General features: G+C 50.6%; 1 protein-coding gene across 5 annotated transcripts in view; it reads right to left on the bottom strand.

Annotated features, from left to right (window-relative positions):
* The window catches only part of colq (collagen-like tail subunit (single strand of homotrimer) of asymmetric acetylcholinesterase), a 174752-nt gene that overhangs the window by 54479 nt on the left and 92958 nt on the right, over positions 1-27315 (bottom strand). For all 5 annotated transcript variants that reach the window (XM_038797297.1, XM_038797298.1, XM_038797296.1 and 2 more), the window contains 5 exons: positions 24678-24740; positions 20114-20140; positions 18619-18663; positions 18400-18435; positions 119-199 (listed from right to left, as the gene is read on the bottom strand). In XM_038797297.1, coding sequence (XP_038653225.1) covers positions 119-199; positions 18400-18435; positions 18619-18663; positions 20114-20140; positions 24678-24740 — 252 coding nt within the window. The remainder of the gene's footprint in view (positions 1-118; positions 200-18399; positions 18436-18618; positions 18664-20113; positions 20141-24677; positions 24741-27315) is intronic.

Genomic DNA, 27315 nt, shown 5'->3' on the forward strand with positions numbered 1-27315 from the left:
ATGTTTGAAGATATCTCGTTTTTGTTAACTATTCACATAACACTGAACCCGGAACTGTCATGCAAAATAAAAAGATAAATCCGAAACATTGCAATAGATAGAAGGGAAAAATGCTTACAGATTTTCCTCTCTTTCCAGGTCGACCGACAGGTCCTCGGTGTCCGGGGGCTCCAAATTCTCCCTTTGGACCCATTTCACCCTTTCATAAAAAAGATATTATTTTTTAAATGTTATATTCTTAATAAATCATTATTATTAGTCTTGGTTTAATTGGCATTTGTAAAACTCCAAACCTTATTTGTCTTTTGCACCATAATGCTGAAGTATTCCATATATTCATATTCTGAGCATCATCTTAAATATATGCTTTTGAATTTGTGTCCATTTGTATTCTTACCGGTGATTTCAAAATCACGAGTACATTAGTTACACTGTCCATCACCTGTTAATCCAAACATGTTGGCACAAGATTTTCCCACAAACTTCAATACCCCCTTCACCTCCCTACCACCCCCCTCATGCACACAGGAAGGTAAGAAATATTGGTTGAAATTCACCGGAAAAATTTCAATGTCCAGTTTTGGGCGCATTTAGCGGTGTGTTTCTTGGTGGCGGCAGTGCCGAGAAACATCTTGCTATTCAACGGCACTTTGCCCTTTTGTCTGGCCTCGGGGAGTTCCTCTCCGTCAATGCCGCACTTCGAGGGATTTCCTGCTGGCAAGCTTCAAAGGCTATTCGCAATTCGGGGTGCCATCCCCCCCCCCCCCCCCCCCCCCCCCCACCAAACTCTTTCAGACCCCCTTAATTTATAACCCTCTCCCTCACTTCCCCAATATTAGGCAGGCCCCCTCCCCTCAACACCACCCCTCCCCCAACCTGGTAAGCCCCCCCCCGCATGCGAATCCTGACATTGTCAATCTGGCACCCTGTTAGTGCAGCTGTCAGTCTGACAGTGCCACCTAGGCACCCTGGCAGTGCCAAGGTGCCCAGGTGCCAGAGGGAGAGCTATTGCACCACCTTTCCCTGTCCCTGAACACCCGGGAGTCTCCAGTGTTCTGGCAGGCCCCCTAAGTGCGTTACACCTGGTCCAAATTTGTGTGGGCCAGTACTAAACAGCACCCTGGCGAGGTTTCGAATGCGTGGCCATTGATTCCCGGGTGCTGGGGAAATCCGACGAATGTATATTTGACTCACTTAAATATGCTGATCTGGGTCATCCCCGAGGACAAGATCCAGATCGCAACGTCTCACGAAATTTCGCTCAATCTCATGAGACGTTTCGAGCATCACAAACCTCATGAGAGGCCACAGCAAGTCGGGCGCGATGAGGCCGCTGAATCACGCCCAATATTGCAAATCTGGCGTCTGAGCATCTCAGAGAACTCCACAAGCACAGGGAGCAAGATTCAAGCCCATGTCCATTTAGAGAGGGCGAGGCTTGGCATTTTACAATACTACCTGGGAAAGTGAATGTGCAAATTTACATAGTTTCAGCAAATTATTTATGTTTTAAGTGTTTGTCATGTTATACAAAAGGTATGTTTTAGTTATCAGATGGATAGAAAAATTACAATTAAAGTAATTGAAAAAATAGTTTCTCTAATTTGATTGATTTGTTTTATAGAAGCTACTGGATCCTCACTGGTGCCACTAGATGCAGAATTGACTGGTTGCTTTCTATGAGTTGCTGGTTCTTGATTGGTTGTTCATCTGTCTACTGGTTAAGGGTTCGAGAAGCTTTGCCTACCTGTCTATATTTGAACTAATTAGGTGGCTTGAAGGATGATGCTGAAATGCAAGTGCAATGGATACTGTGGGCGGAATTTAATTTGGGTGGGGGCGCCTGACGTCGGAAACCAGGACTGGTGACACCCCCACCAACCTAATTTCCAGAAGCCAGGGGAATTAAATTCCTAACTGGCACCGGTATCGTTGCCACCAGGCTCCTAACTCCACAGGAGATGTTCAATTGCTGCCCTTGCCCGAGAGGGTTGGGAATTCTGCTCTCAAGTGCTGTTGGCCAATCAGAGCCAAGGCCGCACCCTATCAGCCGATTAAATGGTCCCTCCCTCTGTAGAGCTTGCCTCCAGGGTGAGCCTTGCATTCCAGCCTATGTGCGCACGCAATGCTTTAAATTGTTCCATACACTACATACTTGACAGATGATGTGGGCAGTTTTGTTTTATTATTACTCCATGTGTTTCATTGGCGCATGTGTTATGGCAACCAGGACACATTGCAGGGTTGCATTGTACTTAATGCAGCTCTACTAGCATTTATACTGCCTGTTACAGTGATTATATATAGTATATAAACATATTGAGTGCTGTGATCAGAAAGTTAAAGGAGTTAAACTACCAAGTACACATTATTGGAAGTCATAAAAGCTAACTGACATAATGGATTAGCTACAATTAGCTTCAGTGCGAGTTAGAGGGTGGATAATTGCCAGACACTTTGTTGTGCTTTGTTTTTCTACATTGGCACCAGCTCTGCCTTTCACTCAAGGGCATTAAAGCCAGTTGTAAGCAGTATTTTGTCTTCCCCTTACTCTCTTCTGTTTAATTCTCTTGTTCTAGACCCCTGAGCTACTCTGTCCAATTGCTTCATAAATGTAAACACTTCATCACATTGCGTGTAATCTGTGTTGTTCTACCTGAAGAGCACACAATATATCCCGCCTTTCTTCATGTTTATACTTTCCACACAGCATCCAAGTGAATCTTAATCTCTACTCTAATATCCTTCTTACACTGGGAAACCTAATGCTGAAAAGAATATTCTACCTTGGCTCTAATAGAGTTGTATTAAAAAAAATCATCTTTATCTATTTTATATTCTACTCTCTTGTATTAAAAGCTAAAATCCATGAACATCTTTTGTGATTTTATCAAACAAAGGTGCTCTCTTTAATATCCAGTGAACCTGTACCCTCAAAACTGCTCTTCCACACTACTGACCCACGTTCAATTTAGGTTATAATTACTGTCCTAAATCCCGTGCACACTATGGGGTGAACTGTATGCTTGTCGGCAGGGTTGTGGGAAGAATTGGAAGTCTAATCTGGTCGTGTGTGTGTGTTTCACTGACTCCCACACTGAATAAAGCGTCTTTCAACCAATTAGCGGCTGCCTGGTGGGAAGCTTGTCAAATGGCAAAGGGAAGAGTGGGAGGAGGGCTAAATCGGACCTCCAGGGTTGGATATCCATAGAGAGAGTGGCAGGCCCTGAACCGGAGGTTGGTCATGGCCACCCATTTAAAGGGAGAGACTTCTGGCGGCTACATCATAATTAATGGTTTGCAGACTGAGGTTTTGACCCAGAAGGGTGTGCAATAGACATAGACATAGAACAGTACAGCACAGAACAGGCCCTTCGGCCCTCGATGTTGTGCCGAGCCATGATCACCCTACTCAAACCCACCTATCCACCCTATACCCGTAACCCAACAACCCCCCCCCCCCCTTAACCTTACTTTCTAGGACACTACGGGCAATTTAGCATGGCCAATCCACCTAACCCGCACATCTTTGGACTGTGGGAGGAAATCTTATGAAGTATTGAAGCAGCAGCAAGTAAAAACTTGTTTCTAGATTTAGGTGACCATTGAGCCAGCATCATCTCACCCAGGACCTTTACCAGGGAGAAGAAACATTTCATAGATTATCATAGAATTTACAGTGCAGAAAGAGGCCATTCGGCCCATCGAGTCTGAACCGGCTCACTCCTGGAAAGAGCACCCTACCCAAGGTTAACACCTCCACCCTATCCCCATAACCCAGTAACCCCACCCAACACTAAGGGCAATTTTGGACACTAAGGGCAATTTATCATGGCCAATACACATAACCTACACATCTTTGGACTGTGGGAGGAAACCGGAGCACCCGGAGGAAACCCACGCACACACGGGGAGGATGTGCAGACTCCGCACAGACAGTGACCCAAGCCGGAATCGAACCTGGGACCCTGGAGCTGTGAAGCAATTGTGCTATCCACAATGCTACCGTGCTGCCCATTTGAGCTCACCTATCCCATTACTCATCTGAATAACAAGTTTTTAAAAAAATTCAATTTCTGAGCGGGATTCTCTGGGCTCCCAGCCGGAAATGGGACTTAAGCTATCACCACGTAAGCTCCATTTCCATGCAATTAACAGGAGCGACCCCATATCCAAAGGCCTCCCGTCATTCACTGACCTCCCCATCTGCTGGCACAAATTAGTGCTCCTTTTGAAAAATGTGAACCTAATGGAAAGGCTTCTGCGGGGAGCCGAGGAAGTGAGTAGCCATCTTTGCTCACAGGCAAACGTATAGATGGAATTGGAACCAAATTGTGTCACACAGTCTTGTGCGTACAGGGAGTATAGTAGGGGCTAAGCACGCAGCCTTGTGGGGCCCCATTACTGAGGGCTATTGTGGAGGAGGTGTTGTTGTTTATTCTTACTAATTGTGGTCTGTCGGTTTGAAAGTCGAGGATCCAGTTACAGAGTGAGGAGCCACGCCCAAGGTTTTGGAGTCTTGATATGAGCTTGGCTGGGATTATGGTTGGAAGACGGAGCTGTAGTCAATAAATAGGAGTCTGATGTAGGAGACTTTGTTGTCGAGATGCTCTAGGGATGAGTATAGGGCCAGGGAGATGGCGTCTTCTGTCGACCGGTTGCGGCAGTATGCAAATTGCAGTGGACCAAGGCGTTCTGGGAGTATGGAGGTGATGCGCTTCATGACCAACTTCTCGAAGCACTTCATTACGATTGAAGTCAGGGCCACCGGACGGTAGTAATTGAGGCATGTTGCCTGGTTCTTCTTTGGCGCCGGTATGATGGTGATCTTCTTGAAGCAGGTGGGGACCTCGGAGCGGAGTAGGGACAGGTTAAAGATGTCCGCGAACACATCTGCCAGCTGGTCCGCGCAGGATCTGAGTGCACGAGCAGGGATCCTGTCTGGACCCTTCCGAGGGTCGCCTTCTGAGGGTTCACTTTCAGGAAGGCCAATCTGACTTCGGAAGCTGTGATGATGGGTATGGGTGTATTATGGGCTGTTGGGGCACTCGACAGCAGATCGTTCGTTTCCTGCACAAACCGAGCATAAAATAGATTGAGTTAATCGGGGAGGGGTGCGCTGCTGCCGGAGATACTGCTCGGCTTCAGTTTGTAGCCCGTTATGTTGTTTACACCTTGCCACAACCGCCGAGTCTGTAACGCTTGTCTGTGACTCTAGCTTGGTCTAATATTCTCTCTTGGCATCTCAGATGGCTTTACGGAGGTCGTACCTGGATTTCTTGTATAGGTCAGGGTGGCCTGAGACCTGTCCTTCAGTAGGCAGTCAATCTCGCAATTGAGCCATGGTTTCCGGTTGGGGAATGTACGTACGGCATCTAATTCCTTAAAGATACTGAATGCTATGGATGGTATTTGGGACCACGCAGAACAAACTCTAGTGGTGCTGCAGGTAGGCTGGGCGGCCAGACATCGGATATGCAGCAACAGCAGCATGTGCAGAAGCTCGAAGTGGCAGACCATGTGCCAGACTCCGCCCCACATCCTGAGGACCCTTCGGCCCATCAGGCCAGGGTGAGACCCTGACGGGGATGCCCGCGATGGCCCAGCATTTATAGGCATCGCTGGTTGTTTGAAAAGATGAAGGACAGCTTGTACCGCAGGAGGCTCCGCCTCAACAAGGAGAAGGTGTGGCACCTGTGTCATGTCTTTGTGGACTTGGCATCACGTGGAGGAGGAGGATACCTGCTCCCGGTGGTTGTCAATGTCACCGTAGCTCTGGAGCGGGATTCTCCGACCCCTCGCTGGGTCGAAGAATCGCTGAATGGCAGCGTGAATGCTGTCCCCGGTGGCTGCCGAATTCTCCGGCCCCCCAAAAATCCCGTCGACGAGCATCGCGCCATCCGCCTCTGCCTGCAGCACAATGCCCCTCTGCTGGGCTATGTTGTGCAGGACGCAGCAGACCACAACGTTGCGGCCGACCCTATCTGATGGGTACTGGAGGGCCTCCCCAGAGTGGTCCAGGCACCTGAAGTGCATCTTTAGCAGCCCAAAGCACCTCTCTATCACACCCCTGTTTCTGCATGGGCATCGTTACAGCGGTTCTCCGCCTCAGTCTGTGGCATCTGTATAGGCATCATCAGCCACAACCACAACGGGTATCCCCTGTCACCCAGAAACCAGCCCCTCAGCCGGCGGGGGGGGGGGGGGGGGGGGGGGGGGCACCCTCGGACATGGTGATGATGAAAGATTGCGCCTATATGAATGAGCCATGTACACTGCCCGGGTACCGGGCGCAGACGTGCAGGATCATCATGCAGTGGTCACAGACCACCTGAATGCTCATGGGATAGGTTCCCTTCCTATTCGTGAACATGGCCCTGTTATCCGCAAATGGCCGCACGACGGCGTTGTGCTGCAGGCAGAGGAGGGGGAAGGGGAGGAGCAGGCAACACCGCACTCGCACTGGGCAATGGCGCCGATGCCCTCAGTGATGGCCTGCTGAGTCTAGGCTATGGCCTGCAGAGACTGGGCCATTGCCTGCTGGGACTGCACCATGGCCTGCTGAGACTGGGCCACGGCGTTGAGCGCCTCTGAAATCTGTTGCTGGATCTGGCTCATGGCTTCCTGTGAGAGGGCAGCCATGTCCTGGCCCACAGATGCTGCCCGCACGGAACGCCCCAGCCCTTGCATACTGCGACCCATGTCTGACACCGTTGCAGTTTTGTCCTGGGTGGCACGCATGACCGGCACCACTTCCTGCTCCTGCACACGGGTGGACCCCTCCACCTGCGTCTGCAGCTGCCACAAGCCGGCCGTCACCCCCTTCGATCATCCCTTGATCCGTGACTGCATCGGGTCTATGGGTAAATGTGGTAAGTCTAGGAACCCAGGACCTGTCTGGGCAGCAATTGGTTGCTTGTGCCGGGCTGCCCTCTGACTGCCTGGCACCTCGGCTGCACCTGCCTCCACCTGGTGTACCGGGACGGCTATACTGTGCCCACCAGTTATTGTCCCAGATGCCTCATCGCTAAAGTGCCCAATCAAGTGTCTCTGCGATGGTGTAGGGTGTAGGAGATAGCAATGGCATAGTGTTGTGCTCCTCATCCGACCCAAATTCCAGTGTCCCCTGGAGTGGTGATTCTTGTCCATCCGTCCCCTGTGTGTGGGTGTTGCTTGCGTCAGTGTCGTGTGCGTCAGTGACGGGTGCGGCGGTGTCCTGTGCGTCAGTGACGGGTGCGGCGGTGTCCTGTGCGTCAGTGACGGGTGCGGCGGTGTCCTGTGCGTCAGTGACGGGTGCGGCGGTGTCCTGTGCGTCAGTGACGGGTGCGGCGGTGTCCTGTGCGTCAGTGACGGGTGCGGCGGTGTCCTGTGCGTCAGTGACGGGTGCGTCAGTGTCGTGTGCGTCAGTGACGGGTGCGGCGGTGTCCTGTGCGTCAGTGACGGGTGCGGCGGTGTCCTGTGCGTCAGTGACGGGTGCGTCAGTGTCGTGTGCGTCAGTGACGGGTGCGGCGGTGTCCTGTGCGGCGGTGTCCTGTGCGTCAGTGTCGTGTGCGTCAGTGACGGGTGCGGCGGTGTCCTGTGCGTCAGTGACGGGTGCGGCGGTGTCCTGTGCGGCGGTGTCCTGTGTGTCGGTGACGGGTGCGGCGGTGTCCTGTGTGGCGGTGTCCTGTGCGTCAGTGACGGGTGCGGCGGTGTCCTGTGCGGCGGTGTCCTGTGCGGCGGTGTCCTGTGCGGCGGTGTCCTGTGCGGCGGTGTCCTGTGCGGCGGTGTCCTGTGTGGCGGTGTCCTGTGGGACGGTGTCCTGTGTGGCGGTGTCCTGTGCGGCGGTGTCCTGTGCGGCGGTGTCCTGTGTGGCGGTGTCCTGTGTGGCGGTGTCCTGTGTGGCGGTGTCCTGTGGGACGGTGTCCTGTGCGGCGGTGTCCTGTGTGGCAGTGTCCTGTGCGGCGGTGTCCTGTGCGGCGGTGTCCTGTGCGGTGGTGTCCTGTGCGGCGGTGTCCTGTGCGGCGGTGTCCTGTGCGGCGGTGTCCTGTGCGGTGGTGTCCTGTGTGGCGGTGTCCTGTGTGGCGGTGTCCTGTGCGTCAGTGTCCTGTGCGTCAGTGACGGGTGCGGCGGTGTCCTGTGCGGCGGTGTCCTGTGCGGCGGTGTCCTGTGCGGCGGTGTCCTGTGTGGCGGTGTCCTGTGTGGCGGTGTCCTGTGGGACGGTGTCCTGTGGGACGGTGTCCTGTGTGGCGGTGTCCTGTGGGACGGTGTCCTGTGCGGCGGTGTCCTGTGCGGCGGTGTCCTGTGCGGCGGTGTCCTGTGTGGCGGTGTCCTGTGTGGCGGTGTCCTGTGGGACGGTGTCCTGTGGGACGGTGTCCTGTGGGACGGTGTCCTGTGGGACGGTGTCCTGTGCGGTGGTGTCCTGTGTGGCGGTGTACTGTGCGGCGGTGTACTGTGCGGCGGTGTCCTGTGCGGCGGTGTCCTGTGCGGTGGTGTCCTGTGCGGCGGTGTACTGTGCGGCGGTGTCCTGTGCGGCGGTGTCCTGTGCGGCGGTGTCCTGTGCGGCGGTGTCCTGTGCGGCGGTGTACTGTGCGGCGGTGTACTGTGCGGCGGTGTACTGTGCGGCGGTGTACTGTGTGGCGGTGTACTGTGCGGCGGTGTCCTGTGCGGCGGTGTACTGTGCGGTGGTGTCCTGTGCGGCGGTGTCCTGTGCGGTGGTGTACTGTGCGGCGGTGTCCTGTGTGGCGGTGTACTGTGCGGCGGTGTACTGTGCGGCGGTGTACTGTGCGGCGGTGTCCTGTGTGGCGGTGTACTGTGTGGCGGTGTACTGTGCGGCGGTGTACTGTGCGGCGGTGTCCTGTGTGTCGGTGTACTGTGCGGCGGTGTCCTGTGCGGCGGTGTACTGTGCGGTGGTGTCCTGTGCGGCGGTGTCCTGTGCGGTGGTGTCCTGTGCGTCAGTGACGGGTGCGGCGGTGTCCTGTGCGGCGGTGTCCTGTGCGGCGGTGTCCTGTGTGGCGGTGTCCTGTGTGGCGGTGTCCTGTGTGGCGGTGTCCTGTGTGGCGGTGTCCTGTGTGGCGGTGTCCTGTGGGACGGTGTCCTGTGGGACGGTGTCCTGTGGGACGGTGTCCTGTGTGGCGGTGTCCTGTGGGACGGTGTCCTGTGCGGCGGTGTACTGTGCGGCGGTGTCCTGTGCGGCGGTGTCCTGTGCGGTGGTGTCCTGTGCGTCAGTGACGGGTGCGGCGGTGTCCTGTGCGGCGGTGTCCTGTGCGGCGGTGTCCTGTGTGGCGGTGTCCTGTGTGGCGGTGTCCTGTGTGGCGGTGTCCTGTGTGGCGGTGTCCTGTGTGGCGGTGTCCTGTGTGGCGGTGTACTGTGTGGCGGTGTCCTGTGGGACGGTGTCCTGTGGGACGGTGTCCTGTGCGGCGGTGTCCTGTGTGGCGGTGTCCTGTGCGGCGGTGTACTGTGCGGCGGTGTCCTGTGTGGCGGTGTACTGTGCGGCGGTGTCCTGTGCGGCGGTGTACTGTGCGGTGGTGTCCTGTGCGGCGGTGTCCTGTGCGGTGGTGTCCTGTGCGTCAGTGACGGGTGCGGCGGTGTCCTGTGCAGCGGTGTCCTGTGCGGCGGTGTCCTGTGTGGCGGTGTCCTGTGTGGCGGTGTCCTGTGTGGCGGTGTCCTGTGTGGCGGTGTCCTGTGTGGCGGTGTCCTGTGGGACGGTGTCCTGTGGGACGGTGTCCTGTGGGACGGTGTCCTGTGTGGCGGTGTCCTGTGGGACGGTGTCCTGTGCGGCGGTGTACTGTGCGGCGGTGTCCTGTGCGGCGGTGTCCTGTGCGGTGGTGTCCTGTGCGTCAGTGACGGGTGCGGCGGTGTCCTGTGCGGCGGTGTCCTGTGCGGCGGTGTCCTGTGCGGCGGTGTCCTGTGCGGCGGTGTCCTGTGTGGCGGTGTCCTGTGTGGCGGTGTCCTGTGTGGCGGTGTCCTGTGTGGCGGTGTCCTGTGGGACGGTGTCCTGTGGGACGGTGTCCTGTGCGGCGGTGTCCTGTGCGGCGGTGTCCTGTGTGGCGGTGTCCTGTGCGGCGGTGTACTGTGCGGCGGTGTCCTGTGCGGCGGTGTCCTGTGTGGCGGTGTACTGTGCGGCGGTGTCCTGTGGGACGGTGTCCTGTGGGACGGTGTCCTGTGGGACGGTGTCCTGTGCGGTGGTGTCCTGTGCGGCGGTGTCCTGTGTGGCGGTGTACTGTGCGGCGGTGTCCTGTGCGGCGGTGTCCTGTGGGACGGTGTCCTGTGGGACGGTGTCCTGTGGGACGGTGTCCTGTGCGGTGGTGTCCTGTGCGGCGGTGTCCTGTGTGGCGGTGTACTGTGCGGCGGTGTACTGTGCGGCGGTGTCCTGTGCGGCGGTGTACTGTGCGGCGGTGTCCTGTGTGGCGGTGTACTGTGCGGCGGTGTACTGTGCGGCGGTGTCCTGTGTGGCGGTGTACTGTGCGGCGGTGTACTGTGCGGCGGTGTCCTGTGCGGCGGTGTCCTGTGCGGTGGTGTCCTGTGCGGCGGTGTACTGTGCGGCGGTGTCCTGTGCGGCGGTGTACTGTGCGGCGGTGTCCTGTGCGGCGGTGTACTGTGCGGCGGTGTCCTGTGCGGCGGTGTCCTGTGCGGCGGTGTCCTGTGCGGCGGTGTCCTGTGCGGCGGTGTCCTGTGCGGCGGTGTACTGTGCGGCGGTGTACTGTGCGGCGGTGTACTGTGCGGCGGTGTCCTGTGCGGCGGTGTCCTGTGCGGCGGTGTACTGTGCGGCGGTGTACTGTGCGGCGGTGTCCTGTGCGGCGGTGTCCTGTGCGGCGGTGTCCTGTGCGGCGGTGTCCTGTGCGGCGGTGTCCTGTGCGTCAGTGTCGTGTGCGTCAGTGTCCTGAGCATCAGTGTCATGTGCGTCAGTGTCCTGAGCATCAGTGTCCTGGGCGTCAGTGTCCTGGGCGTCAGTGTCCTGGGTAGGTGTGTCCTGGGTTGGCTGTGACGAGGGCCTGTTCCTGTGGCTGCCCGCCTCACCGCTGGATCTGGCCCGCCGGCGTCACCGCACTCGCACTAGACGGGGGCGTCGTCTCCCTGGTGCTCCGGGTCTGTCCCTGGCTCGTGGCCTCCCTGCATCATCCTTGGGGCGGTCGCCATCACGGGGACGGGTGGGTCGACGTTTGGTCCTGCAATACACAATACAGCATGCATGGTTATGGGGGGGAAGGGTGATAAGGGGGATATGGGCAAAGTAGGATATGGGGGAAGTGGCCACGCGCAGCCGTAACAGGTGAAACTGTCGCGAATGGCGTCACGAAACTGCTAGCCCATTCCCGGCTGGAGAATTCGCGACGTTCCGGAGAGTACGACGCTGGAGTTATTCGCGCCATTTTTGCCGCCGGGCCATCGCGCCAATTCACGGAGAATCCCGCCCCTGAAATTTTACACCTCAAGATCATTCCAGGGCTCGAGTGGGGACCTGTGTGGCATTGCGCAGGCCATAGCCCACAGGTGCATCCGACAGGTCACAGAATCCCTGTGTGCCCGGGTAGGGAATTACATCAACTTTGATGCGGACCAAGCCCAGCAAGATGCTCAGCCAACAGGTTTCTCTGCCATCGCCGGGATGCCCCATCCCCTGGGGGCTGATAGACTGCTCACATGTCACCTTGCGCTTACCGGGCAATCTGGGAGTACCCTACGTTAATATGAGGAGGTCCCACTCCCTGAATATACAGCTCGTGTGTGATGAGCACATGAATATCATGCACATGTGTGCACGCTTCCCAGACAGTGTCCATAACAGTTACATCCTGACGCAATCGGTCATCCCCGGCCTCTTCGAGGATCATCCCAGGATGGGCGGCTGGCTTTTAGGGCATAAGGGGGACGTGCTGAGGACCTAGCTAATAACAACAGTACGGAGGCCGGAGACTGAAGCGGGAGACCTGATACAACAAGGCCCATGTGGCCACCTGGGCTGTAATGAAGCGGTGCATCGGTCTGCTCAAAATGTGCTTCTGATGCTTCGATCACTCTGGTGGTGCCCTGCAGTATACTGCCAGGGGAGTTGCCCGCTTTGTGGTGGTCTGCTGTATCCTCCACAACCTGGCACAGCAGTGTGGCGACCTGCTGAAGGTTGGGGATGAGGAACATGTGCCCACCTCCTAGGAGGGGAATGATGAGGAGGCGCCGGATCAGCAGAGGCCGGAGGACAATCCCAGGGGGGAACCGGAGTCCCAGCAGGAAGCAGCAGGTCAGGTGGCAGCGGTGAGGGTCCGACAAGCCCGGAGGGCCAGGAGGCCTTCATACTCACCCACTTCACATAGCACATGGCCTGGGCCATCATTGACACCATACCTACGCCCACCCTCCCAGGGTCTGTGTTACATCACTCCAGGTTGCTGGGACTGTGCTGGCATACTGTGCTGACACTGTCAGCAGATCACTGTCGAGGGCAGGGGGTGATGATAACCCGCAGAGAGCTGAGCGCCAGTGCTCCTCAATCTATGCCATCGTCTGACCCCTGTCTGCCTGCTGAGTGCTCGCTCACACCCATCACCTGCACACGGTGTGCCTGGAGAGATGAGCCAAGGGTTCGGAGGATGGTCTGCATTTCGGAGGAAAGTGAGAGGCATCATACTGGTTGTGCTCAAGGGTTTTTAATGTGTCACAGGTGTCGAACAATTCCCCACTCTCCCGAAGGTGCCGCCCCACTCTCCCCACCACTCTTTCACCCCCTCCACCTAACCCCCCGACCTTTTGCTCCCCTCTCCCTGTGCCCTAAGTGATCCTCAACGTGCTTAACCTTCCTAGCTCTATCGCTACGTCTAAGTGTGTCCCCAGGATGCACATCAGAGGTGGAGGCAGCCAGGTGCTTACCTCATCCCATTGCCTTTCATGGCTCTGGCATGCGTCCTCTGGGAGCTCTGGGGGCGGAAGGCCCCAGCTCACTTGTTAGCTGCACATGCACAGCGGTGCTGCTCTGTCCCATGTGCTGACCTTGAGATGCGGCCTCATTAGAAGAGTGGAACTTGGAGGAGCTTGCGGCCTCTTTGCCATTCCATGGGTCTGGGTTGGCATCCAGCACCCTCTCCTCCCGGTCAGTGCCCACAGGGCTCTGGGGTTCACCTCGGGACGGAGGGGCAGCTGGTTCGACCCCCGGCTGCCCCTGCATCATTTGGTTTGCCAGCCTGGCAGTTCCCCATTCTCTGCACCATCGTGTAGACGCCCTCCGTGATGCTTGTCAGTGACTGGGACATGCTCTTCAGCTCTTGGCAATGCCCACCTGAGAGCGGGACATGCCCTGCACTACCTCATCAAGGTCAGCCTGATACTGGGGTCACATCCCCCAGCGAGTCGGACATTCCGTTGAGACATTCCGTTCAAGTCACCGACTGCGCGACGCCTTGAACACCTTCACTAATGGTGCTGACATCGTGCACCAGGCTTTCCACTGTTGTCGCCACCCTAGCAATGTTGGCCACGGTGCCATGCATTGCCGGTGAAATCTTCAGCGCCCATAGCCTCTGGGACTCCTCCAAGTGGCTAAGGATCTGATGGAGTGTCGCTGACATCTCCCTCTGAATGTCCTGGCCACACCCTAACATCTCCATCAGCTCTGGGATGACCTCTTCCACAGGCTCAGCATCAGGCTGGGACCGAGCAGGTTCCTGGGATCCAGCAGACCTCTGACTGCTGTCTCGCATGGGGATTTCTTCCTCATCGGCATTATGGTGCTCACCAGATTCTGCCCCCTAAGCCTGACCACTAACATTCTCCACCAAGGTGTGCGTATCTACGCTGGTGGAGGGTGGGGATGACAGCTGTGACGCAACTATTACAGTTGCATCCTCGGAGCTCCCCTCCTTCCTGGTCTCATGGAAGGCTGGAGGGGAGGAAATTCAGAATAGGCCGTCGCCGTCGGCTGGAGGATCTGCGGGAGAATGGACATGTGGTCAGTGCGAGGGATGGGTCAGTCAGTCCGTCAATCACTACTCACGTTTGTCAGGTCCTCCGAGTGGAGTCCGGTGGTTCCTCACCACTGCGGCATCTGCTGGCCTCCACGTTGTTGACTGTCCTGTCCTCGGCCACATCAGTCACCTCCAGGCACGCTTGTCGAAGGTGTCCGGTACTGAGAGTATTGAGCAGTTAGCACGACAACAGTGCTGAAATTATCATTTCTAAGCTTATATCTTAATAGACTGTTATGCATGATTTTTAGCCAAAAAAGTATTAGCTGATACAGCATAATGCTTCCAAATTATTAAAGCCTTACCCACCTACATTCTGATCACAGCTAAGTCTCTCCAGCAACAGACAACACCGCCAATCTGGGCCGCCTCCCGGCGATTGTGGGACAGCTTTTCCTGAGGAGACACAGAGGGGGCATCGTTAGCCACATGCATGGTTCACAGCGGTGGGAGGGGGTTTGTGAAGGAAGGGTTGGGGGGATTGAAGGGGGAGGGGGTGTGGAGGTCACATGGAGAGTTGTGAGGTCGACGGTCCCGGGGGGGGGGGGGGGGGGGGGGGGGGGGGGTGGAAAGGTCTCGGTGGGGCGGGGGGGGGGTTGCATTGGTGTCTACTCACTCATGCTGTCCAGTGTGGGCCGTTGACCTTTTTCCTGCACTGTAGGCCAGTCCTCCTGGCCACAGTGCCCGAGCTGACAGCTGCCGCCACCTTATCCTAGGCAACACTGGCTGCCTTATGACTGACCCTCCGGGACCCTCGGGGGAACAGGACATCCCTCTTGACCTCCACAGCTTCTAGCAGCCTCCCCAGCTCTGTGTCCCTGAATCTTGGGGCCGGTCTCCTTGACGCTATTATTGCGAGCTGGCTGTGTAAGTGCTACTTAAGTGATGCTCAAACCTGTAGCGAGGGCTGGCGAGCATGGCCCCGGCGAATCAGCTGCCGAGCCTTCATTTGTGACGAGAAGCCCGTGAAGCCTCATTAAGTGGATCAATCAATGTTGAATTGCATTGCTGACCTCACCGGCCCAAGTGCCCGGAGGTTTTCAGCAATTCCCGCTCGCTACCACACTGAGAATTGTTTCCGGAGAATCATGCCCATAGTCTCCCAAATGGAGAATTTCGCCCAGAATTTGTTTGTCCTTCAAACTAGGTCCTTAGCTTCTATTATCAATAGGCATTTAAAACTCAAGCACTGTGTCACCTAAACACTTCAAGTCATCTATTAATTCTTCAAATTACTCTATGAATCTTGGTCCGTCACCTGGGCTTTTCAGTGCCAAATCTGAACCACACTATGCGTGTATGTGTATGGAGGGTAGCGGCACAAGGAGGCACTTTCTGTGTATTTGTTGGGGGGGGGGGGAAGGGCAGAGAGAGACACTGTGTATGTAGTTACGGGGAGGATAGCACAAACTGTCTGTGTGTGATTGGGGGAGGGGGAGGTGCAGAGGTTCTGGGCTGGATTCTCTGATTCTGAGGCTATGTCCGCAGGATCCATCTGGTCTTACAACCAAAACGTTGGTGTCAATATCGTACCAATCCTCCGCCCGGCGCAGCCCGCCATACAAGGCCTCGGCTTCACCTGCGGATACGGCCACAGAATAGCCGGGTCTGTGGCCGCGCCCGGATCCAGCCTGCCAAAAACTGCCCGGGTGTAATCCCCCTCACTACGCCCATCAGTCCCTCCAGCTCCCGCAGAAGCCCCCCCCCCCCTGCCAGCGGAATAGCTCCCACCCCCCAACTGGAGACGCTAGACACAGTCCGTATCCGCCACGCAGTTCCCCCGAATGTTGTGAGGACACGTGTCCCATGCCGTCGGGAAGTCGGCCCATCGGGGGAGAAGCATTGGGGGAGGGAATCAGGTGATGTCCTGAGGCCGTCCCGACAGCGTGCGGCCTCGAGTATGCCATTTCTGAGGGGGCAGAGCTATTGGAAAAATGGCGTCCCCGATTCCAGCGTAAAAATGGATTCTGCGGCCGATCATCGAATGCGATTTCGGCGTCGCCGATAGGAGAATCCAGCCCACTACCTTTTGTCTGTTGGTGGAGAAACTTAGCTGTGATCAGAATGTAGGTGGGTAAGGCTTTAATAATTTGGAAGCATTATGCTGTATCAGCTAATACTTTTTTGGCTAAAAATCATGCATAACAGTCTATTAAGATATAAGCTTAGAAATGATAATTTCAGCACTGTTGTCGTGCTAACTGCTCAATACTCTCAGTTACTCAGAATGATAGTTAATTTCCTATTTTACTCATGTTGGAATTGCAGTAAATTATGCACACAGCAGGTCACCCAATAAAGCAGCAGAATCAATAATCGGAACTCGCAGTACACTTCAATAATGAGCCACTTAAACAGCTGGAGTGGTACTGGGAACCGCGGGCAATTGAGACTCAACAATATCCGTGAAGGATGGAATAGTGCAGCCAAATGGAAGCCAAATTTTCTGATAAACTACTGAAAGCTCTTGAGGAAGGAGCTAGGGAGGGGAAGGACCCAGTGGTATTGATGGACACTCTGTTTACATTGAGAAGCAGGTTCTGTTTGGTGATGCAGGAGGCAGAAGATGGTAATGAACGCTATGGAATAGGCCCAAAGAAATCTGCTTTGGTGATTTCACATCTCAAGCACCTGCCAAAAGATCCGGCGAGGCACTCAAATGTCCGTTGACCTTGATGGGCCCAACAGATACCACCGGCAGGAAAGGTCTGACAAGTTTGGCCAATTTGTAAGAAAATCACCTTTGCCGACATTTCCATCCTGGAAGAAATGGTGCTGGAAGAGGAGGGTCTTCTGATGCTGGCACAGTAGAATATTGTGGCAATTAATCCTTTGCTTGCATGGAGAAATTCAGATAAATAGTACAGTTACAATTATGAAGGATAGATGGCAACTTGTGTGTCCAGCAAAAGTCTGCACACAAGAATTATCTATCTTTAACTTATGCGTTGCCCTGAGCACGGTCGCACAGTAGCCAGCACTGTTGCTTCACAGCGCCAGGGTCCCAGGTTCGATTCCCGGCTTGGGTCATTGTCTCGTGTGGAGTTTGCATGTTCTCCCTGTGTCTGCGTGGGTTTCCTCTGCGTGCTCCGGTTTCCTCCCACAAGTCCCGAAAGACGTGCTTGTTAGATGAATTGGACATTCTGAATTCTCCCTCTGTGTACCTGAATAGGCACCACTTTCGCCGTAATGTAGCAACTAGCACAGTGGCTGGCACTGTTGCTTCACAATGCCAGGGACCCGGATTCGGTCACTGACTGTGTGGTCTGCACGATCCTCCCGTTTCTGCGTAGGTTTCCTCCCACAGTCCTGAAAGACGTGCTTGTTAGGTGAATTGGACATTCTGAATTCTCCCTCAGTGTACCCGAATAGGCGCCGTAGTGTGGCATAGGGGATTTTCACAGTAACTTCATTGCAGTGTTAATGTAAGCCTACTTGTGACAATAAAGATTATTATCATAAGTATTGTACATTGTCACTGCTCTTGCTGCAATATGTGCACAATTTTGTTAGCTTACCAGGTGACCCTTGATGCAGTCAAGATACATGAAGTGGGTCAGACAGTATTCAGATAGCTGTCCTTTACATCATTGGCTGGGACAGGAAGCAGAACAGGGCATGGTGAAGCCAGTTTCATATGAGGGCCAGCAATACACCACAAAATGTAATTGATTAACGTTACATGGCAGCACAGTGGTTCGCACAATTGCTTCACAGCACCAGGGTCCCAGGTTCGATTCCCAGCTTGGGTCACTGTGTGTGTGCGGAGTCTGGACCTTCTCCCCACATCTACGTGGATTTCCTCCGGTTTCCTCCCACAAGTCCCGAAAGACGTGCTGTTAGATAATTTGGACATTCTGAATTCTCCCTCCGTGTACCCGAACAGGCGCCAGAATGTTGCGACTAGGGGCATTTCTTCACAGTACCTTCATTACAGTGTTAATGAAAGTCTACTTGTGACAATAATAATAGTAATAATAAAGATATCATGATTACTTTCCATACAAGTTACTATGCCAGCAGTAATAAGCTCAATTATTCTAATAAAGATAACACAGATGCATTCAATGAGTGGGAGCTGTGTGCTATGCAGCACTTCTAACAACCCAGGCACAACGACTGATGCTGATTTCCAGTCTACCGACGAGGGGGCCACAATGATGATTTAAAATGATTTATTCTTATTGTTTTTGTTACTGATTAGTAAATACTTAGGAGAGACAAACATTATAGTCTCATTTTGCTTTACTTATTTTCTATTTCTAATTGTCATGTTCCTATTTTTGATTTTACCTTCTGTTTTTCGCATTTGATTTATTGTGGTCACTTTATTTGCAGTGCATTCTCCTAATTATAACTTAGTTTTAGCTTTTCTATTTTTCATGTAGTATCTTAGTCATGATGGGCTGAATGTCTACCTTCTGTGTTTTACTGTTCTATGCATAATTCAATGGTAGGCACGTACCTTCTGTCCCAACATTCCAGGAAGACCCATAACACCCTGAAATGTAATGAGATTCTGAGTTAATAACCTTGTTAGAGCAACGTTTACACAGTTCAGGTTCTCTTTCTCAAGTCACAGGGCATTCCATATTGTGTACTGTCAGTATAGCTAATGAGAGCAAATAGTACATGTATAATATGTCCCAATCTACACTACAGATTATATGACAAGTGCTCTTACCATTTCTCCTTTGATTCCTTGTTGACCCCTTTCACCTGTCATCCCCTGTGAAAAGCACACTTTATTAGAATGGATATATTCTGATATGTTTTAACCTGTCCTTTGCAGAGAACAAATTACTAGAAATTGTATTTTAAACACAACAAAGCTTTATCACTTGACCTTTGTGATTTGTCTTCATTTGTCCTGAAAGTTCTGACGTGTTACTTGTGCACAGTTACTCCAGCAGATGTACTGGGCATCCTCCAAAGTAGTTGTCATTATTGCTCGAGTCAGCTTGGTTAACAAATTGTGTCTTCAACTGACATCCATTTCCAGCAAAGGCAGCTGGACAACAAGCAGGATCAATCACCTTGTCCCCAATTCAGTAAAGGTAAAGTCGCCACAATCCCAGATGACCATAGGCTGCTTTCCCTATGGAAGGAGAGAGCTGACTGGTGGTGATTTAAGCTGAGAATCACCACACCTTAGCCTAGGGGCAAGATTGAGAAGGTGGGCCTTCATGAATAACCCCAAATTTGTAGCAGCGTACTCACACCAGAGCAGCAAGTAACTAAATCAGCATAGTCTAGGGATTGAACCTCAGAACCTCCTGGTCGAGGGGCTGGATTTTCACCGAGTCCCTTTAAAAATGGTGGCTGGGGCCTGATTCTGGGATGCCAACTATATTCCTGGGGTTTCTGATTTTCAGGAGTGCCTTCTAAGGGTGAAGGTCGGTCTGGATCGCGAGCTTGCCCTCTGCACTTCTAACATGGCCGGTTATATTATAGGAATTGGCAGGTCGTACTCCTCTGCATTTTATTGCAGTTAGGGAGCTTTGTAAAGAGTCATGATTCATGGCACCTCAGGGGTGTAGTGAGTCATAATCTGCAGAGCGGACCATTTGAAAGGCAAGTTCGAAAAAGACTCACCATGCCCCCTGTGTGAAAGTATACCTCTAAATATCCCCTACGGCCCCTCATGCTCCGATGCCAAGTTATGCCTCCCAAAGAACCCCTATGGTTGCTCATGCTCCCCATGTGAAACTATGTCCCCCCCAAACAATCTCTTTGACCCCCCCATCCATGCAAAGCCATGGTACTTCCATGCCCATTCACCAATTTATTTATGCCTTACTGCAGTCTAACAAAAGGGTGAGTCATCCAGATCCATTAAAGTATCAATAATGGACACTGCTAGCTTTTAAAACTTATTTATGTTGTGTGAATAAACATTGTGAAAGGGCCAGCAAAGATCAGAACTGTCAATCAAGCAATGTTTTCTTTGGTGCTTAGGTGTTTCAACAGGATAATGGATTTCTGGGCTCTCAGTCAAGAATACATAATGAGAGCCCATATAACAATTAGCCAAGGTGGATGGGGCAAACTGAGAATTTTCCAAACTCCCAAATCCAGCCCTAAATATCTCAATCACACAGTATTAACCATTGAGCCATTAAGGACCTGAAGGCTGATTTCAAAAATTATTTTTTATATATCTTCAATGATCTACTGACCTTTTCACCTTTATGACCCATCAAACCCTGGAAAAATAGAATAAAAATGCAATTAACTTTTTCACATTCAGTCGAGGAATTAACATTCCTCTTTAATATGGACATTTTACCCAATATGCATTGCACACAGTCAGATTCTACTGATCCTCTTACCCAAGAAACGTTTATCAATCTCAGTACTAAAGATTTCAATTGACCCAGCATTTTGTGGTTTAAATTTCCCTGTGTGAAATAGTGTTTCTTCATTTCATTTTTAAATAGTCTAGCTCCAATTTTAGTATGATGATCCTTCATCCCGAGTTCTCAACCAGAGAAAATAGTTCCTCTATATCTACCCTAATGTATGCCTTTATCATTTTAAACACCTCTAAGGTCATCTCTTAACCTTCTGATGAATTCTCCCATTTCTTCAATGGATGAATGTTCAGCAAGGAGACCAACTATTCACCATCTATGTGGTGTTAAACCAAATATTAATTTGCCGATCCAATTGTAAATATTATATATGAAGATACTGTTGAAAGGATGGACAAAGGCACTGGCTTTACAGCTTGCTCACTTGTCCTGTGGGTTCCTGCATCTGCACTCTTTTAATGTTGAGAATATTGAATATAGAAAATCCTCCATTTGGATCTGTCCAGCGCCTTCTTTGCCCCCATCTTGTCAGGTCCAAATTGCAGGCCCTTTGACTTTCTAAACTTAAGGAAATACAAACTACATTTATGTAATCTGTCCTCAGAATTAACCTGTACTATGCCAGGGGATTAAGGTTATATTATGAGCATTCTCTGGCATCATGTAGTTGAATCTGTGCTGTCTCTGGCATCATGCAGTTAAATCTGTGCTGTACCCACTCCAAGGCCATCAAATCCTCCCTGAGGTTCGGTGACTTCAACTGGTTGCAGTTTGACTAAAGCTCTGCACAACTGTAGTTCCACCCTCAAGGTAGAGGTCAACATTCCAATATCCCTTTTCTTTACTTTTTCTACCTGTTACGAGCTTTTACTGGTTTATGTGCATGGGTCTCTTTACTGCCCCACTTTCTCACAATTAAGAAAATATTCTGATTTGTCTTTCTCAGATTGCAAAGTGGATGATTGCACACTTTCTCATTTCAAGTTCCTTCTACCATAGTTTTGTCCACTTACTTAAGCACGGTAGCACAGTGGCTGGCACTGTTGCTTCACAATGCCAGGGACCCGGATTCGGTCACTGACTGTGTGATCTGCACGATCCTCCCGTTTCTGCGTAGGTTTCCTCCCACAGTCCTGAAAGACGTGCTTGTTAGGTGAATTGGACATTCTGAATTCTCCCTCAGTGTACCCGAACAGGCGCCGTAGTGTGGCATAGGGGATTTTCACAGTAACTTCATTGCAGTGTTAAAGTAAGCCTACTTGTGACACTAATAAAGATTATTATTTGTCGTTGCCCCTCTACCCTACATAACTTAACATGCCTAATAATTTAGTGCGAACATTGATGTACAATTCTGTAATCCTTCATCTAAGTCATTGACATAAGTTGTGAAAAGCTCAGAAAATTCATGCCCCAATTCAGATCTCTGGGAAACACCATAATCAAGAGATTCTTCCCGTTAAACCAACTCTCTTCTTCATATCCCCTAACCAACTTTGAACCCATGCAATCTATACATGTTTATTTTGCTAATAATGACTTGAGCAGAATTTTACCAAGTACCTTGTACAGGGAAGTGAGTTAATAAACAAGAATAATTTGTTATTGATGCTGAAAAATATTCACAATCCTCGATTGGAAAATATTTTTAAAATCTTACTATTTTCATAATTGAATGAGAATAGTTTTGTGGCCGATGTTTCAAAATACCAATATCACTTGCAAACAGAATGTTGCGGTTTGTGAGTCAGCGATTATGTTGTAACAGGATTGCGTTTTACTCCCACTAAGTGGAAATTTCAGCCATGCTTGTAAACCCACTTGTATGAGCCTCATAGTGGTTCAAGGACACGGAACACACAGGCAGTTGGCATCTGCACTGTCGGTCACGGGTAGCACAAAAATGTCCTAAAACTAAAATACCCAGCCCCTTCCCCTGCATATTAAATTGAAATGTTATGTTATAAATAGTAAGATATCACGGAGTCATTTGAAAACTGTAAGCCAATCTCAAGGTTTAGGTGTCGGTCATAAATATTTTGAATTTCACTCTCACAATTCATGACGCCATCTGAACTCCATGGCTGAATTATAGCCTTGTGCTCACTTGTAAGTACTTTAAAAAAAAACGTATTTTTATTTATTTCTGCAGCTCAATTAGCATTAGAATATTTTGAGATAAAATGATGTTTCTCTAATTCTGATAATAATAATAGATTCCTGACAAGTAATTCATTGGTCATGTCAATAATATGGCTTTTAAATGTCGATCCTATCAAGGACCAGGCGCATTGATAATTCCTGTGAAGGCCTGCTGTGACAACATATTTTAAATCAGCCTACATCTGTCTTTGCATATTCATTACGAGAAAAACTTCATCTCAGTTTTGACTAAAGGAATAAGTTGCCTTTTTCCATTGAGTGCTCTATAGATAGATTTCCGCAACATGTAGATGCCATTCAGATGCGTGCCAAGTAAATTTAGTGAGAGTTGCTATACCAGACTCAAAAGAGCAACTGATTGTCGATGTATGTTAGCTTCACTGGCTCCAGTTAAATGGAACACTATTTGCAATATATAAAGTAATCTACTTTCCTTAATGAGTTATATCGGTTTCACAGAAGACTGAGTAAATTGGTTGAGAGTCTAGCAAATATACAAGACAATAGGTGACTCGGGAAATGCACTGGCGTGCTTTGATCATGTGTGAATGTTGAAGCACAATTCCACTCTTATGTCACATCAATCTTTGGAATGTAATCGATCACATTAAATTTGTGTAGCTGCAAGTGTATCTATAGGCGAGGAAGAATTCATCTCCTGTAGGTGTGACTAGAAATTATGTTGTGCGAAAAAACATATTCACAGATCTGCATATGGCTGCACTGATAACAGCTGGTCAGATCTGATAATTGTAAACTGTAAAGTCACCACAGTCTCAGATGACCATAGGCCGCTTTCCCCTTTATAAGTTCATAAGATATAGGAGTGCAACTTGGCCATCTGGCCCAGCGAGTCTGCTCTGCCATTCGATCATGGCTGATCTCATCCTGGCCTTAACTCCACCGTCCTGCGCGTTCTCCATAACCCTCAAACCATTACCACTTAAATCTGTCTAACTCATCCTGAGATTTACTCACTGTCCCAGCATCCACCACACTCTGGGGTAGTGAATTCCACAGATACACAACCGTTTGGGAGAAGTAGTTTCTCCTCAACTCTGAGGCGGCACGGTACCACAGTGGTTAGCACTGTTAGCGCCCGGTTCAATTCCCGGTTTGGCTCACTGTCTGTGCGGAGTCTGCATGTTCTCCCCGTGTCTGCGAGGGTTTCCTCCGGGCGCTCCGTCTTCCTCCCACAAGTCCTGAAAGATGTGCTTGTTAGGTAAATTGGACATTCTGAATTCTCCCTCAGTGTACCCGAACAGGTGCCGGAGTGTGGTGACTAGGGGATTTTCACAGTAACTTCATTGCAGTGTTAATGGAAGCCTACTTGTGACACTAATAAAGATTACTATTTTAAATTTGCTACCTCTTATCTGAAGACTACGACTTCTCATTCTAGAATGCCCCACGAGAGGAAGTATCCACTCCATGTCTACTTTATCCATACCTGTGAGGGGGAGAGCTGACTGGTGGTGATTTAACCTGAGGATCACCACACCTCAGGCAAGGGGCAAGTTTGAGAATACGGGGCCTTCTTGAAAAAGATCTGATAATATATTGTATTAATCTTACCAGAAGTAATTCTTCATACAGATAACGATCTGCATTGTTGTGATACTGAATCCAGCTATTGTCAACTCATAACCTTGATTGCTGGAGACAATGGAATTTCTGACTGTTCTGGTCCTGCCGAAGGCGGCTCACGATGGGCTCCCAGGCTGCATGGCCAGCGAGCATTGCAAATGATCATTGATTTTCGCAGGGCCAGAAAATGCTGCCTCCTGCCACACCCTGCCTTCCCTCACCATTTTACCGGCCCCATCACTCCCCAGCTTTCCCTCTGGAGTAGAAGGCTAGGAAATTCAGTATCTCTGTTAGGTGAAACATTGTTTCATGCCATACTGATTCAGTGTTATAATGATAGTTAGCAAAACTTCATGTATTTTATATTTGTATTTCTGGGAGTATAAATTAGAAATTTTGTAATCAAATTAAACCTAATGTACTGACTTTATCCAACTGTTCAGCTGCAAATTTCAATAAAGGTGACTCATATTTTATAGCCTAAATCACAACAACTGACAAAGCATTTCTTCTTCCCCCAGCCAAAAATGAAAATGAAGCTAGTGTCTGAACCCGCACAGTCAGGTCCAGTTCCAGAATGTTGTGGTGATTGGGGGCACTCACTTTCTTTCAATTACTTGATAATGTGCTAAGCATTTCTGGTATTGAGAGAGACATACAACAGGAGAAAGCTACAAACCTTAGAGCCCATTGGTCCTCTTGCACCTGGCAATCCCATTAATCCGTGATCACCCATTTCACCCTTAAAATAAGAGACAGAAATCAGATATTGTACTGTACTTAGCAATAAATTACTGTTTACAATGGCGAAAACAGCCTGGGCAATTCCTATTAAAACAACAATCCCCTGCAATCCATATTAATTATGCTTTATAATAATAAACCAAAAGCATCTTCAGAGAAAAGCAACTGACAAAAATGTCTTATTTGTTTGAAAGCCCATAATGTAATTACAGAAGTAGCATTGAGACACAGTGAAATACATTTTCCGGTATCTAACTGCATGGCATGGGAGATGGACGTTATGACCACGATTTTACTAAATGGGAACAAAGTCCCATAGTGAGCGCGTTCAGCTGCGTGTTTCCCGGCACTTGCACTTGCAACCGATCCTCCCCCAAGCTCCTACGCACTACGGGAGGGACCCTGGCAGCACCCCTCCCAACACCCATGCAGGGTACCCCCAGCCCAATCACACCCATGCATAAAATACCAGCTTGGCACCTTTTCAGTGTCAACGTGGCACTGAAACATCTTCTGGCATTGCCACCTAGGCACCTTGCAGTGCCAGGGTGTTCTGTTGGCATCAGCAGTGCCAGGAACCACCTTGCCCAAAGGGCATGCACCTGGGGGCCTCCAATCCCCTGGAAAACTCCCAAGAGTGCCATTACATCTGGTCCCTGTTTTTGGAGACCAGTACTGAATGGTAATAACATTGCTTTTGGTCCAATCCCCACTGCCAACTCCATCAGGTCTTTCTAGTCGGTGGCCAGAGTGATCACCCATTTCATCCAAGCTCCTCAATAACATGTATAATAACATGTCCTGTGACATACATAGTGCCGCCATACAATTGTCAGGTACCATTGGTACTTACTTAGTAACAGCTTAACCAGCAGCCATTACGAGCACCATTACAAACCCACCAATGACACTGATTCTTGTGGGTTCAGGAAGCACTTGAATGGTCACTTCAGGGTGGCATGGTGGCCCAGTGTTGGGGGGTGTGAGGGGGGGCCAGGGTACTCTCCCATATTGCGTTTATGTCTGGGGGGTTTGGTTGGGGATTTTCCGGGGGCTTTGTAGATCCGTACACCATTTAAAAACGACACTCCCGATCTCTCGCTACAATGGGGTGTTCCAACACGCAGAGCTCCCCATTGTAAAAACTGGGGTTTATGTGCGGCCTTGGCTGCGTGTGCCTGTGTAAGCCCCTTATTCAAAGCGAGTCGCATTGAATAGCCATTTTTTTCTCGGCACTGCCAGTGCAGGGAAACATGCAGCTAAACGCGCTCGCTCTGGGACTTTGTTCCCTTTTGGGAAGATCGCGCTCTAAGTGTCATTGAATAGTGGTGAGGAACTCGCCATCAGAACCAGCGGGAACCTCCCTGAAAAACCCACCACAAATTAACTTTTTTGGGGGGAGAATTGTGCCCTATGTCTCAGCTAATAAAAGAAAATATTTCATATGGCTTCTTTTTTAATTTATTTACTGAGGAGCAATTTAACGTGGCCAATCCACCTACCCTGCAGATTTTTGGGTTGTGGGGGCGAAACCCACGCAAACACAGGGAGAATGTGCAAACTCCACACGGACAGTGACCCAGAGCAGGGATCGAACCTGGGACCTCGGCGCCGTGAGGCAGCAATGCTAACCACTGCACCACCGTGCTGCCCTCATATGGCTTCTTAATCACATTATCCATTTCCTCTGCTAGCTGCAGGAATCTACGGGCATGCGTTCCAAGATCATTCTGTCCCTCTACATTTCTCAGTATGCCATTATTAATTTTGCATTCCTATGCCTTTATTTGCTGTCCCTAACTGCATTACCTCTCACTTCTTCAAACTGAGTTCCATTTTTGCTCATCTGAGCAGTCCATTGGTATCTTCCTGCAGCCTACAGACTACCTGACCAACTTTTGCATCATCTGCAAATGTCTTAATCATAGCTGAAAAAATGTCTAAATCATTGATATATACCATGAAAATCAAGGGATCTAATCTTGAGTCTTGTAGAACCGCAATCAAAACAGCCTTCCTGTCACAAAATCATCCATCAATCCTTTCCCTTTTATTTCCTGACTGAGGCAACTTTGCATCCAAATTGAGGCTTTATCTGGAATCAGATGGGTTTTTATTTTTCTAGTCGGTCTGCCAGGTGAGAACTTGCCAAAAGCCTTGTTAAAATTCATGTAGATTATATCAAACATGCTAGTCTCGTCAATCCTCCTGGTTTCCCCCCCAAAAAAATTCAAGTTAGTCAGAGATGAAGTTTCCTTAACAAATCCAAACTGACTGTTCTTGATCAATCTGTGCCTTTCTAATTGGTGTTAACTCTCCAATATTCTGAAACCCCAACTGTTGCGAGAGACGATTGGGAAATGACGGTCACAGCTTTGTTATTTCTACCCTATATTTAAGCAATAAGAGGCATTTGCAAAAGTAACATTGAAGCTGTGTTATACTGCCTACTTATACTGTTATAAGTACAAGTAGTTGGAGTTGGTCATGTTGACTAAATAATATTTATTGTTATTGGCCAGCACATCAATTCATTTATGGGATTAACAAGGTTGATAATTTAATCTCAACAT

Source organism: Scyliorhinus canicula, chromosome 5 (genome assembly GCF_902713615.1).
Source record: "Scyliorhinus canicula chromosome 5, sScyCan1.1, whole genome shotgun sequence".
Lineage (NCBI taxonomy): Eukaryota > Metazoa > Chordata > Chondrichthyes > Carcharhiniformes > Scyliorhinidae > Scyliorhinus > Scyliorhinus canicula.